This window comes from Myotis daubentonii, chromosome 13 (assembly GCF_963259705.1).
Source record: "Myotis daubentonii chromosome 13, mMyoDau2.1, whole genome shotgun sequence".
NCBI lineage: Eukaryota > Metazoa > Chordata > Mammalia > Chiroptera > Vespertilionidae > Myotis > Myotis daubentonii.
Window position 1 is genome coordinate 21638419 of NC_081852.1, and position 15499 is coordinate 21653917.

The window sequence follows — 15499 nt, forward strand, 5'->3', positions numbered from 1 at the left end:
AATAAATAAATACCCTACAGCCTTGAGCTCACTCTTCCACCTTCCCCCACCGAAGCTTAGAGATGGGGAGACCAACTAGAACAGAGGTAATGGTACTTGCCCAAGGTCACACAGCAGGAGAAAGGCAAGAACCAGTCTCCAAACTCCCCGGTCCGGAGCTGCTGGGCCACCCAGCCCCTCGCCCTCCTCCCCGCCCCCCAATTCCACCCCTTCCCCCACACATACACATACACACACTCAGTTCCCCTGGAGGAAGATGTCCCTGGTGGCACAGGGCTCCCTCCTGAGGAGGCTGTGCCTCAGGGCTCCCTGAGCACCCACTGTGTGCTGGCACATGTTAAGTGCTTTATTGTATATCAGGGCATGTGATCCTCAAAACAACCCTGTGAGGACGAGACTGTTATCCTCATTTACAGATGAGGAAACTGAGGCACAGTGCAGTTAGCTGAGCTGCCCACTGCCTACTGAGTTAGTAAGCGCCAGTGCTGGAGGGCTATGTTAACACCAGCTTCAGCTGGCCATGCCATGCCGCCTCTGCACCTGAAGCTGAGGCCCTGGGAGAGGCTTCTGTGAGGAGGGGTGTGTAGAGGGGCTGGGGGTCCCAGAGGTGGTGACGGCAATGAGCCTTTTCTCTCTGGCTGGCTCCTGGGAGTGGCTGGGCGGCCGATTCCATCCTTTCCTTCTTACCTGCTGTGTCTCTAATGGCAGCATAGCAGCAGCAGAGAAGTAGGCCTCCTGTGCCCCACCCCCAACAGCATCCCTCAGTTTGAAAGGTATTCCATCTTCAAGGGCCACAGGAAGAGAACAAAGAATAAGAAATCTTTCCTTTCAAGCCCTGCTCAAGTCCCAGCCTACAGCCAGGTCCCAGCCTGTAGCAGGCCCCCGAGGTGCACCCCTTCAGTTGGGCCTGCAAGGCCCAAGAGGGAAACCTGGCCTGGGGGTGGCTCACCAAGGGTTGGAACCCATCCAAGATGGTGGTGGAGCGATGCTGATCAATTTCCTGGGAGTGGAGGAGGTCTGAGGCCAGGCACTCCTGCCCAGGTGCCCAGCTAGCTACCCCATCCCATGTTCTCTTCAGGACATGCTCTGAGAAAAGGAGAGGCAAGGTCAGGCTCCTGTCACCCCGCCAGGAAGCCCCAGCCGTGAAGTTTCACTCTGCGGAGCGCTTCCCTGCATATATTGCTGCTGCCCTCACCTGGCATCGTCGACTCTCTGAATGGCATTGACCACTTCTGGAGGAGGCATCAGCCACCCGCACGCTCTGGCTCTGACCTGGGACCTACGTCGGCTTCCTAAGTGGGCCCCTTCCTCCTTATGGGGTTCTTACAGGGACCAACTGAGGTCCCACCCATAGGAGGGTTTGATAACTGGAAAGCAGTATGCTCTCCGTGGGGCTGTTGTTTCCTATGGGTCCCTCTGCTCCCCAAGGGCACATCTTACCCCAGAGTGAAGGGCAGCAGTCCCCAGCACGGGCAGAAGTCGGAAAGCAGCGGAACCTTCGTGACCAAGGAGGTGGTAAGGACAGTGGAGTCCCAGGTGTCTGTGTTGTGCAGGTGTCTCTTTCACTGCTTCCGCGAAGAGTCCCAGCCCAGCCATGCCTGCCCGGGTTGCTCTTCATTAGGGATGCCACTCATTCAAGCCTGATTCTTCTCCAGCAAATCCTAGCCCTCACTCCTCTTGCAGGGCTGAAGCACGAACGCTGCCAACGCTCTGGGCGAGCTGGGAGGGACTGCAGCGGACCCGAGGACTCAGAGCCCTGTCCTGCTGGGGGCAGTTAGTCGCCCAGGATCCTGGGCTGGTTTTAGAGCCAACCTATAGCCACCTTCCCCTGGTGGAGTGGCGCAACACACGTTCAGGCAGGCCTCTCCCATCTGCCCTCAATAGAAAAGCTGACCTCTGCCCTTCCAAGTCCAGAACCTGCATTGGGACCAAATCCTGCTCACAGCCCACAGCACAGGGCAAAATGAGGTCTCATTAGTGCTGAAGGGGCAAACAGCCTGGGTCCCATCTCCAAGAGACACCCCCAACAATGGAAGACAATGATGGAGCTTCCCCTGCCTGGGCGTGACACACTGTCCCCTCACTACACACACCTATTTCTATTTCTATACAAACACACCACAGCTGTGCCCATGTGTATGGTGCACACACCCCACACACCCACACATACACACCCAGCCATCTACATCACACACCCCGTATACAAAAGACACAACCCCCTCAACACACACATCCGTCCGCCCGCACACATCACATCCACACACACTCAATGCCCCGGCGCAACACCACACCTACCCTCACCTCCCACTGCACACCCCCACCTCCCTCCACCTCCTTAATACATATTCTCACCTCCCCTCCTCACCCCACACACACACTCCTTAATACACACTCTCACACCCACAGCCTGCCTTCCTGGAGAAATGAGCCAAGCAGTGGCGGGGAAGTTGTGAGGCGCTGGGGGCAGCCTGTTCTGGGGGGTGAGAAAGAGGGAGGCTCAGTGCGCTCACTCCTTTGGTGGTGAGAGCTCTGGGGCTCCAGCCTACAGATTTAGCTCAGCAAGAGCGGGGGAGGGGAAGGAGGGGGTACCGGAGAGGAAGGAAAGGAGGAGTGGGTGGTGTCCAGGTGTGTGGCTGGTACAGTGGCAGTGAATGAGCTATGGAGATGCTAGGAGATGCCAATCAGGCTGAGTGGTCAGAGGGTAAATTCAGGAACTCCCAGGGACCCAGTGCTTTGGGCAGGAAGGAAGAGGAAACAAAAGGGGCAGGGGGGTGAGGGAACAGTGGGGAGGCAGCTGATTGATGCCTGCACTCCAGCAAACATTTTCACTGCCATTAGCATCTCCAAAGCTGAGGATAGGAGATAAAGGGGAGCATCTGGGACCTGTGGATTAACCTCACAGGAGCTTGCGTGTCCTGCCCTGCCCGGGTGGGGGGTGCAGTGGCTGGAGAGGCGTTGGAACGGAGTTCGAATCCAGTGTGCCACTCAACTACCAGCGAGGAGCAGGCCTGCTACAGGATGCCAGACTTCTGCCCAGAAGCCCAGAGGGGCTCACCTGGCTCCCTCTGGCTCTGGCTCACCGAAATGAAATGCCAGGTCAGGGAGAAATTCCCCAGGCTCCCAGGGGCATCTGGCTGAGTGCAGGCCCCAAGGGAGCAGGAGGTGGCACCTCAGCCCCAACTTCAAAAGGGTGGAGTGCAGGATTCCCTCCCCCTCCGGCTTCCAGAAACTGCTCCTCCTTTTATTATCCAATTATGGAATTTTAAGTTTTCCTTTTTTAAAAAATCCCAAATAACAGAAAGCACAGGGCACAGGCACTTGTTTGGTTTCATTTTGCCTCCAAGCTGTAATGACTCCTTTTGTGGAAGCTGTTTAGGAAACTGGGAAGGAGGAGGAGTGCCAGCTCAGGCCTCTGCTGTCCGCTTCCTCCTCTCTCCCCACTGGGGGCCATCCAGCCTGGCAGCAGTTTCTCTTTACTCCCCAGCCCCAGCCCCAGCCCCAGCCCCAGCGGGCAAGATCCCTGTCCCAACCTATGACCAACCTCTCCCCCCTTTCCTACAGGCTTGGTGGGCTCCAAGGTGTCTCCTTGCTACCCCAACCCCAGCACTGAAGTCCAAAAGGCCATATGTTTAGCCAGCAGGCCCTGGGGGAGGCTCAGGACTGGCCATTCAGAATCACCATCAACCCTACTCTCTAAGCATTGGAATGGAAGGGGGCAGGGGCAGACCTCATTTTAGGCCTAACAGCCAGAAGCAAGGTCAAGTACCTTCAGTTCAGGAGAAACTCAACAACAAAGTGGGGTGGGGGCGGTGGGGGGCGGTGTGGAAGATGGGCCCAAGGGAGCTTGGCTTGCAATGCATCTTCCCTGGGCAGGCTGGGGAAATTGCTGAGAAGGTAGGTGCTGGGGGGCCAGGGGTGGAGCTGTCTTTGGGCACTGGCCTGGGCTCAGGGCCTCACCTCTGACCTTTGGTCCTGCCTTCTTCCACCCTCCAGGGTCCATGCTCCCAACTCCTCTCTTTCCCCGCTCCTGCTACAAGTCCATCTAAGGCAGCTAAGCCAACCTTCTCTCAGGTGGGACCTGGATTTCAGCATCTCAATCCCAGGCCCCTGGCGGCTGGTCCGCTGCCGAGGTGGCGCGAAGGAGCCAGGAGGACTGAGTTCCGATGCCAGCTCTTTCCCTGAGCCCCAGAGTAACCCTGGGCAAGTCGGGGCCTGTCCCAAAGCTTCAGTAGTTAAATACGTGGGCTGGAAAAGGGGGAATGGTTTTGTCTTACAGAATCCCCAGTTTGGGGTGGGAAGAGAAGAGAGGAGAGGGATTGCATCCGAAATTCCTCCCCTGCAGTGGTACTTTCACTTTAATGAGAAACCCATTAAGACATTCTTGATTTCCCATTTGTTTAAGTGAGATGGGTGTTTTCCACAGTGCAGAGGGAGCCAAGGCCCCCCACCCCCACCCCACTCCCCCCACATACAGCAGAGACACTAGGAAAACCCTGATTTTAATTGCACCTTAAAAAGAAGTGTTATCCTGACACCTCGGGTCCTCCTCAAGCATCCCAGCCAGAGGCCAAGGAAAGGCTCATTAAAAGCTCCCGGAGAGGCTGAGGGGTGGGGTGGGAAGAGACTCGGGGAGCCAACCCAGCTTTGAAGTGGCCCCTCCTGCTCAGTCATTCGCTGGCTTGTCTTTCTAAAGGTCTGGGGCTTTATGGTTCCAGGTTTGGTTTCTGCATCAAACTTAAGAAAATTCTCATATTCACTGGGCTGGGGCTGGGGCTGGGGCAAAGGAGGTGTCCCCGCTGTGGGGACAGCCTTTTCTCTGCCTCCGCTTGATCTCCGGTTCCTGGTGGAGAAATGGGTGCCCCCCCCCCCCCCGAAGAGTCCCAGGGGGCCTGAATCCGCCTGGCTGTTGGACAGGAGCTCTGCATACAAGTCTGCGATGTGGATCTGTGGGCCGGTGAAGGCAAGACTTGAAGAAAGCCAACACTCCTGCCTTGGTTTTGCTCATCTGTGAAATGGGACGCATGAGGGGTTCACTGGGAAGACCCAAAGGACACTGTGAAAGATGCTCTGGGCCTGGGGAGGAGGGAGGGACACATTCTCCCTCCTGAAGGCAGGTTTCTAAGGGCTGCACATTCTGGGCAAAGGGAAGGCTGCACGCCAACCCCACCAGCTGGCCCCTGTCCAGGCTGGTGGGCAGGCAGCCCCTGCCGTGCTAAGTAATGAGCACAATTCCAACACCAGTTCTGCTAGCTAGTGAGAAATCAAAGCTGGGTATTAGAGGCCATTTCCGACTGGGCACCATTCGTGCCCAAATCCATCAAAGCCCTGGGCTCGGGGTTCTTCTGGGAAAGGTGGGGGCTGGATGCTTTGTTAAGCAGGAGCGGCTGTCCACCCCCAGCCGCCCAGCTGAGACTACTGCGCAGTTCCGAGAACTCCAGGCCAACCAGTCTTGTCTTTCTCCTGCCTCCCCGAAACCCCTGCCCCCAGCAACCTCAGTGTTTATTCCCACTCCCATGGCCCTGCTGCTACAAAAACAGCTTCCCAAGACCCAACCCTGCCCATGTGCCACTTACAGAGACTTCACCCTACCCTTCAATCAACTCTCCTCAAACACCCTCAAACCAGAAACCAGCACCCCAGCCCAGCACCTCCCACACCCAACTGTACTCTTTGTAACAAGGTTGGTCATTCAGCAGCCTGCCCCGCACCCCCATCATTGCCTTCCAACTTCAAAACACTGCTTTAAATACCAGAGTCTGCCCAAATCATAATTAACTTGGATCAAATGATTGTGTCGTAACTTTACAACACAGGGTTGGGGGGAAAAAGTGTGTGAGGGAGAAGGGGGAGGGGGGGTAAAACCAAGCCCTTACTTCTGGGCCGTGGGAATCATTAATTCCAAAGTGAGGAATGAATTCCGAAGTGAGGAACCTCTGCCTATTGGTTGGGGGAAAGGGGAGGGATGTCAACATCCCAGTGGAAGGCGGAGGAGGAGGGCTTCCTCATCTCATCCACTTTCTGCACCAGTTTTCCTGCCCCCTTCTCAGCCTCAACTCAGAGGGCTCCGTGCAGGATGCCCCCACGCCCGCCCGCCTCCCACTCCGCCCCAGGGGCGCAGGCGCCCCGCGGCCCGGGCCAGCCCGCCGGCTTGGGTCTCCGCACCGGAGAGGTTGGCTCCCGCGCGGCAGTGCGTCCGCGGGCTCTCCGGAAAGACGCAGCCCAGGCAGGGACGCTGGGCCCAGCTACAGGCGAGCAAGACGTGTACTCACCCATGACCGGGGTGGGGTGGGTGGGAATAGAGACTTTATTTTAGGAGCCCACCAACCCGCAGCGGTTCGCAACCTGTGGGTCGAACGACGCTTTCACAGGGGTCGCCTAAGACCATCCTGCATATCAGATATTTACATTACAATTCATAGCAGTAGCAACATTACAGTTATGAAGTAGCAACGAAAATAATTTTAGGGTTGGGTCACAACATGAGGAACTGTATTTAAAGGGCCAGAAGGTTAAGAACCACTGCAAGGCATCTTGCTGGATCCAGAGTAGGAGCGGTACCCAGGCGAGCGCACCGCACCTTGTCTGCTCCCCGGGTAGGGGAAATGTCAACGACACATTTAAAAGGAAACTCGGCAGGATCTTTACACACACACACACACACCACCACCACCACCACCACCACCAACAACAACAACAACAACACCCAGAAAAAAATCTTTCCAGACCTGTGGGTCTCACGACCTCGGGGAAGCCGTGGACGCCCTCCCCCCTTCTGCAGCCAAAGCCCTTCACGCCTGCCACCTCGGCTCGCGGAGCGGACCCGCGCTTCCCGGGCTCCGCAGGTCTCCCTCCCTCTCGCCAGGGCGAGCCGGGACCCGGGCTAGGAAGTTGCCGGCGAAATGCAAGCGAGCGCACACCGGGCCCGCTCAGCGATCGCTTTTCTGAAGCGGCGGCACCACAGGGCGCGCGGAGGACCAGGGGTCCCCACGAGGCGGGTCCTCCCGGAGCGCAGACCCTCACTCGGACACCCGTTCCAAAAAACAGCGATCTCTTCCAGGAGCAAGCAGGAGGCTTCCGGCTTACTCTGAACCCCATGGCCTGCGGCCCCCCCCCCACCCCCGGCCAACCACCCAACGAGGTGCTGAGCCACCGCCCACTTTGGTGGGGCCGAGAAATCTACCTTCTAACTTGGCCGCCCAAGCCACTTTCCCTGGGCGCACCGGCGCGGCAACCGACCACCTCGATTTCGGACCAGAGTGAGGAGCAAGGGTCCCCCGCGCCCCCAGCCCCGCTCCCGCCCCCGGGCCCGATCGCTCCTTACCTGCCAGGCTCAGCCTCGCGTCCCAGCAGAGCAGCAGCGCCAGCAGCAGCGCGCCCCGCGCTCCGCTCTGGGACCACATGCTCCCGTGGCCCGGCTCGGGCGCCTCTCCGCCGGGTTTCTCTCCCTGGCCCCAGCCTCGCCGCCGCCGTCTCCGCCGCCGCCGCCGCCTCCACGCCGTCCTCCCCGGCGCCCGGCCGCGCCAGCCCGTGCCCTCCGTGGGGGCAGCGGCAGCCACGCTGCACAGAGGGCCGCCCGGTGCTCGGAGTGCGAAGGGTGCTGGGCGCCCGCTCTGGAGCGCGGCTCCGGCGCGCCCCTCTCTGCGCTCCTCAGGCTCCCGGGCTCCCAGCGCTCTCCGGGCTCCAGCCCCTGGCTCCGAAGTTGCGCGACCCAAGGGGAGAGCGCTCAGCCGCGCCCGCAGCGGCCGGCGCCGCGCCGTCCGAGCCCCGGTGTGGTGCGCCTCTCTGCGCCCCGCCGCAGCCCGCGGCTCCGGCGGCCTCACGGGTCCCCGCCGCCTGCCACAATGCCGAGCGCGCGGCTCGCGAGCCCCAGTGAGTCCGAGAGTGGGAGGGTACAGAGCGCCGCGGGGCGGGGCCTGGGCGGGAGTGGGCGGAGCCGGCGGAGGGCCTTTCATGAGGGGGATCCGACGGCCACCAGGGCCGGCCTCCGAAGCACTGGGGGTACTTCAGGGGGGACCTCGCGAGACACTGTGCCCGAGGCATTGGAAAACCCGGCTGCTGGATCATAGCTGGGAGCGGATTCTGCTCAAGTTTCTTTTCCAAAAACTAAAGAAATGCACCGTTGTGCTCTCCTTTGGCTTGGCTATGTCAGCTTTCTTCTCTGAACCCAGGACTTTCATTTTTAGTTCTCTGGTGCATACCACCCTCTACGCCTTCCACATGTGGGGATCTTTCCAAAAAGGCTTCATAAGTGAGAAACTCTCACACTCAAGTCCTGGTTGAGCTGGGGCTTACGTCTCTGAGAACTTGGGCACAGATCTGGGGCATCCTGGTATGACCCTGGGCAGAACTGTTTCCCAGATCTCTGAGCCTCTCAGCACACAGGTCCTAGGGGTTAGAAACCCAGCCCCCCGCCCCCCCTGAGTGACCGAGGGCAGAGGGGGGGAGGGCAGCCATTTTTGGCTCAGTGTAAAGCTGGGCTCTGCCCCTTACCTGCTGTGTGACCTTGAACAAGTTACTTAACCACTGATGCTCCTTTTGTCACTATCCGTAAAATGGAAAATAACCATAATAGCTATTTCATAAGGGGACATGGAATAGCAGTTTTTTAAAAAGTATGGAAACTGCAGCACAAATGTCAGTAATCTCCCCAGGATCTCCCCTCCCAGCCAGCCTGATTTCTGGAGGAAAGTCCTGACCACCCCAGGGTGGGCTAAGGGGCACATGGGGACTAGGTGGAGTTTGGGGATGGGTGTCATGAGATTGAAACCCAGAGACATCAGAAAGAATGGATCAGCAGAGACCTTCTAGGCGCCCGGCATGGGGTGCTAGGCATGCACCTTATATGCATTGCCTCAGTGAATCCTCACAACTCTCTGAGGTAAGTACCACTTGTATCCCCATTTTACCGATGAAGGAACTGAGGCACAGAGATGTACAGTTATTTGCTCAAGAACACACAGCTCTGAGTGAATAAGCGAGTGAGTGAATGAAAGGGGCAGGAGAGATGGGATTGTGAAGATGCCGTCTGGTGTTGGATTGGCTGTGAGAAGGGGCTGGCAGCCAGCGGACTGCCTCTTCCACCTAGCCCCGATCTGTTCACTACTTGGGATTTTCCAGGAGCTGGGATCTAGAATCACTCCTCAAATACAGATGCAGTGGGCTGCTTCCGGAGGAATGAAGGAAGTCAGAGAGGGCTCCTGACAGGCCCAGGAGCCAGAGGATGTGCTGGAATAGGGCCAAGTGTCCCCAGGGGTGCTTCCTAGGTTGGAGGAGAAAGGACTTGGGGCCAGACCTGCGGGTTGGAAGGGGACTTTGTGGGGGCAGAGAAGCAACAAGGGCTTGCCCCACCTGTTCCCCAAAGGAGATAAAGGCAGGACTTCCCAGGACGCCCTCCCCTCCATAACACTCCCCCACATGTGGGGGTCTGGAGCATTTGGGGGAGGGTGTATGTAAGCAGTCCACCTCCCCAGCCCTCTCTGGCTGGGCACCCAGGTTCAGGAGGGCGGATATGGGTAGAGTGGGACTCCCTAGGGAAGAACTTTGGCAAACCGGGAGAAGGTAGGTGGGCTATTTTTAGCTTGGCCCAGGCAGCCCAGGCAAGGGCAGTGGATGAGAGAGTCAATAGCTTATTTTACCCAGCCAGCTCCACCTATCCACGTAACTACAGGCACTTATGCACACCCAAATCCCTAGACACAGTTACAGGGTACACGTGGCTGATACACACTGACAAAGGTACACACAAGTAGACATACAACAAAAACTCACAGGTGCAAAATGACTTTCCCAGAAACATCTGTGTACAAACAGGAACCCAACTGGGGAGACAACCACATACCCACAATACAGGACTCAGAAAAGCACGCACATATGCCTCATCACAGACACAAACACATACACAGGCACATACACCCAGAAGCACAAATATACTCTTAGGCAGAAGACACTAAAGACAAATAGATATTCAGATACTTAAGTATCATTCAGGGACACAGGTACCAAGACCCACATCTGCCTGTCAAGCCCTGTATGTAGGCGTATGGTCAAGGACACTCTACTGGATAACTCAGCAAAGACCTGAGCAGAGGACCTGGCCTTCATCCTCTCTCTCTCTCTCTCTCTCTCTCTCTCTCTCTCTCTCTCTCTCTCTGTCAGAAGGCCAGTGGGATATTGGAGATTTTTCAAACAAGGTCCAGTCCTGTTCAGGCAGTAATTGCACCAGGCAGGCCTCTAGTCCAAGTGTCAGGTTTCATGACTTTGTTTAATTTCTGGCTGGAGAGATGGAAGTCTGGGGTGGGGGTGGGAGGCGGGGCAAGCAAAGGGAGAGTGGTGATTTTCCCCTCTCCTGCCCGTCCCTGCACCACTTCCCAGCCTAAAAACTCTTTCAATTCTTGAAATATACCCATGGGAGGTCCTAGACCCTGTTTTCCCTCCAGGACTCCAGCATCCCACATTGTGGATCGCTCCCTAACTCCCCTGCACCCCCCCTCCCATGCCCTGCAAGCATCTGGGGTGTGCCCGTTCCTCAGCCACCTGCAGCTAAGCAACCCGCTGAAGATGGGATTCCTCTGCAGCCTGGGCATCTCTGGGGTTCAGGGAGAGGACTTTAGAGGGAGTCAGGTTGCCGTGAGCCCACCCCTTTCCCTGGGATGAGTGAAGAACAGACAAGGCCCAAGTCCGGGATAATACCTTGGAGTGGCTGGATTAAGACTTATATTAAGTCCCAAACCCAGAGCCACGGGACTCACAGCAAAAGGGTCCTGCTGTGAATTAAGAAAAAGGATGATGCAGTGAGCTGCTTGGAGGAGAGGTCCACTCCCTTTCTTGTTCACCATTGAATAAGCAGCACCTAACACAGTATCCTGCACGTAGTAGGCATACATTAGAATTGGTTGAATGGATACATCAGTAAGATTGGGGAGAGAGGGGTTATTGGTCAGAGGGCCTACAGCCTAGCCAAGTGAGTCCTACAAGGAGCCTCTCACCTCCCCTCCGTTTCCTGGGTGACTGGAGGGGGGGGGAGGGGGGGTCATCTAGGCTGGAGGCTGGCGGTGGGGAAGCCTTTGTACAATACAGCTGTTTCAAAATCAGTCACAAAGCCAGTTTAGGCTCTTAGAGGGGACTGCAAATGCTTCCAGGGCTCCCTCGTTTCTCAAAAACCAGAAGAGTGTGAGAGCCGGAGTTTAGGAATCGGAGCTGAGGGATGCTCTTACCTGCTGGGAGACCTTGGGCTGGCTGCTGAGCCTTTCCAAACATCAGTTTCCTCAGTCGTAAAATGAGAACAATAACTAGCTCATAGGATTGTAAAGAATATACGGAAATCCCCTACTTCGGCCGAATACAAACTACCAATGAAGATTTAAAGGCAGCTGTCGGTTCCCTGCACGCACAGCTGGCGGCCGGTACCCATGTGCTCGCGGGTGCCACTAGGCGGCGCGCTGCAGCTCACACCTCCTCCGTGGCGGCTTCAGCCTCTTTCCAGAGCCTGGGCTCCGGAAGGCTTCCACCTGGGGCCCGCCCTGGAGTGGATCTCAGCCCCGGGACTGTCATGGAGAGGAACCTCTCAGACAACTGGGTTTGCAGGATTTTGGGTGGGAAGGTTTGGAGATGAGTTCACAATCCGCTCGGCTTCCTACCCCCACACTGTCCTGTTCAGCGTGAACTCCAAACTCCTGGACCCTGGGGAGAGAGGCATGTAGGGTTGAAGTCCTTGCCGCTCTGCCACCTCTTTGTAATAATGTTATTCTAGGTAATGCTGAGTGCTGCTGTGTGCCGCTACTGTCCTGGTCCACTACATGCCGACGACAACCTTATGAGATAAGAGCGGTTATTACTCCTATTTATCAGATGAGGAAATTGAGGCAGGGACAGGTAACTTGCCCAAGCTCACATACAGCAAGTAGATGGTGCACAGACTGGATCTCAAGTTTGTACTCTTATTTTTAATTGAGACAAAATGTACCATTTTAACTATTCTAAAGTATACAATTCAGTGTTCTTTAGTATGTTCACGATGTTGTGCAGCCATCACTACTATCTAATTTGATAGCATTTCATCACTCCCAAAAGAAGCCCCATACCGTTCAACAGTCACTCCCCAATCCCCCTCCCCCAGCCCCTGGCGACCAAGAATATACGTTTGGTCTCTGTGGCTTTGCCTGTTCTGGGAATTGCATATAAATGGAATCATACACTGTGTGACCTGTCATCAAGCTTGGAATCATAACCTCTACTAAATACTGTGACAACCTTGCTCCCCCCCCTCCCCCCAGCCCCCACTCCCATAAACAGTTTTATTTTCCCTTTAGGGGCGGGCTTTAGGGGAGAGTTCAAGAGCCCTGGGGTCATGTAGATCCAGTTTCAAATCCTGACTGTGTCTTAAACAATATACTGTGCTGTCACCTTCTCAAAAAAAAAAAAAATTTGTTGTTAATTTTTAAAAATAAACTTTTTATTTTAGAGTAGTTTTAGATTTACAGAAAAACTGCAAATGTAGTAGAGAAAGTTTCCATTTACCCCTCACCCAGTTTCCCCATTAGTAATGTCTTACATTAGTATGGTGCTACAATTAATAAACCAGTATTGATATATTATTATGAAGCAAAGTTCATTCACTTTCCTTAGTTTTCCCTAATGTCGTTTTGCTGTTCCGGGATCCCAACCAGGACACCACATGACGCATGGTAGTCAGGACCCCCGAGGCGTCTCTTGGCTGTGACCATTTCTCAAACATGAATGATCTCGACAGTTTGGGGCTTATTGATCCGGTCTTGTGTAGCATGTCCCTCAATTGGGACTTGTCTGCCTTGAAGTTCTTAATTTTTCAACAAGGGGCCCTGTTAAAAATACGTTTGCACTAAGTCCCACGCATTATGGGGCCAGGGCTGGGACATGCTGCAGCCTGGCAGGCATGCCTCAGTTCTGAGAGGGTGTGGGTGGGTTCTGTGCTCTGAATCAGGATTTGGGAGCTAGACCCAGGGAGAGAAGGAAGCCTAAACACAGAAGAGAACGCATCTCAGGCACATGGAACAGTGTGAGAAAAGCCTGAGGTCAGGGGTGGGGCTGGTGTGGTCAGGGGGTAGCCAGGTCCTGGTCTTTCCATCCAACTGCGTACCCACCGGGGAGTAAGATGGCAGAGAAGGCAGGAGGGGAAATCTCTCAGGGAGGGCACGGACTGCGGTGCTAGAGACTGATTCTGTAGGAAATGGGAGTCGTGGGTGCTGACATGGGAGCTGTGCTATGGGAGCACATTTCAGGCTGGGGTGTGGGGCCCACTGAGGCGGACAGTTCAGAGGGGAGGGGGAAACTAGTGAGATTTCTTCCTGTCCCCCAGAGGGCCTGGCCAGGGCTGCAGATGGGGGTGCCTGGGGACTCCGGGAGAGAGGAGGAAGTCTCCGGACTTTGAGCCTCTGTGAGAGTGGGATTTGGGGGCGGGGGGAATGGAAGGGAAACAGAGGAAGGGGGTTTCAATGGGAGAAACAGTGAGATGAGGAGGAGGGGTGGGCTAGGGAGAAGGTGGAGAGTTTGGGTTTGTACACGGTGAGTTAGAGGTGCCTGTGGACTTCTCAGCACACAGCTGTGAACACAGGACTGACCAGTGATTCTGGGAGTGGTCGCTGTCTTCGAAAATTACAAGGCCAGCTAATGCACACTGAGCGATTAGCAATTACAGCCAGACACGACCCAAAGCTCTTCCTGAATCAGCTCCTCACCTCCATTGTAGCAACCCGTGAAGTGGATGCTAGGATCATCCCCATTTGAAAAGTGGGGGAAACTGTACCTCAGTTTTTCCTGCTTCAGTTGAGACAGTGGCCAGTTCAAATCCTGGGTGTGCTTAGTTCTTTTATCCCGACTCAATTTCCCATTGTTCATCTCCATTGTTCTTGGAGGTAGGTGTTAATCGTGAACCCATTAAAATGGAAACTGGGGCTCCCAGAGGGGGAAGGGACTGCTGTTAAGTACTGACTCTCAGCTTTGAGCCCACATTCTAACGACCAGTCCACACTACTAGCCTCTTCCAGGCCCTGCCTGGAGTTCTGAGTGGGGAATTACAGTCTAACAGGGTGTAGAGTAACAGTATAGACCTTTTAAACTTTCTCCTATTTTATTCTTTTAAACATTTCAATTTAAATGTATTTAGGTAACCATCAAGTCACTTCACATTAGTCTTAAAACTCTGATAATACAGATCTTGGCATATAAAAATGCCTTTGCCATTTCAAATATGTCCAGTTTCAGAATTGCTCATCGATGCTCCTAGTGATGTAATAATGGACTGTTAACCAATTTAAACACGATATTAATACTATTCAAAGAGTACAAGGTAATGTAAATAATTCACTCAGTGAGGTTCCTATTAAATCAACACTATTTACAAGCTATATCTTAATCATAACCCTGTGAAGCTTTCATTTGGGCAGATGCATAATCACTTAAGTTAAAGCCGTTCCTTAAAACTAAAATGGAGAGATAATTCAGAATTAACTTGGAAGAGAGACAGAATCCCTGTTTCTTGTTGTGGGTCTGCATTTTCGGTAGCAGGTTCTTTTGGATGATTGGCAACAAAGATCTTAATTGGAGGATCAGGCAGAGGAAAGAAACCCGATAGTAACCTGGAGAGGGTATGTGTTTTTGCGTGGAAGCGTGTAGGGGGAATAGCGAAAACCTGTCTTGTGAATACTGACTCTTTGATGAAGGGCCAGATGGGGAGCGCTCCTTGTCAGATCCCTGGCTCTATCTTTCTTGTAACATCAGCAGTCATTCATCTGGTTCTGAATATGTAGCATTCTCTTCCTTCAGCTCTTCTGCTATAAATCGATTCCACTCTGAACTATGAAGCTGGACGTATTTAGCTTTCCAGTGGTTGCTTCTAGATCTGCTGTTCTGATGACTCTATCATTGCTGGCATCTTTTTAGCAGAACTCGAGGCTGCCAGTCTGCATGTGTATAGAGATATATGTTTTCTTTGAACATAGCTAAGCTTTTTGAGAATGTTACCTGTTCTTTCAAGTTGTTTGCTAAGTTGTATGGTGATCATTTTTTAAACAAGTGAAAAAGTCTATAAATTAAGAGAGCTATAAAAAATTCCAGCGACTGCTGCCCAGAACATCACCACCCCAGGGCATGTGCAGAAATCAGGACTTAGACTGCTGTTGCCTGGTTGGTGTTACTTGCTGGAACTAGGAGAGGCCAGTGGTGAAGGTCAAGGTTGGTGAAGGTCAAGAGTGAAGAACTGACACACTCATGTTCCTGGCCAGTGCTTCCTCTCTCCTGTATTCTCTCACTCCCTCTCCAATATTTTTTTTTTTTATTAATTTTGGGAGAGAGAGAGAGACAAACATTGATCGGCTGCCTCCTCCACAGCCCCTACTGGAGATCAAGCTGACAACCCGGGGATGTGCCCTGATCCGTAATCAAACCAGCCTCCTTTTGGTGCATGGAATGACACCCAGCCAACCGAGCCACACCAGCCAGGCTTCTCTCTCTCTTTTTAAACATT

At 54.4% G+C, this 15499-nt stretch overlaps 1 protein-coding gene across 2 annotated transcripts in view; it reads right to left on the reverse strand.

Moving 5' to 3' along the window:
* Positions 1-7854, reverse strand: part of UNC5B (unc-5 netrin receptor B) — a 77915-nt gene extending 70061 nt beyond the window's left edge. For both annotated transcript variants that reach the window (XM_059662464.1, XM_059662463.1), the window contains exon 1: positions 7322-7854. In XM_059662464.1, the coding sequence (XP_059518447.1) occupies positions 7322-7400 (79 nt within the window). In that variant the 5' untranslated portion in view covers positions 7401-7854. The remainder of the gene's footprint in view (positions 1-7321) is intronic.
* Positions 7855-15499: the final 7645 nt, after the last annotated feature.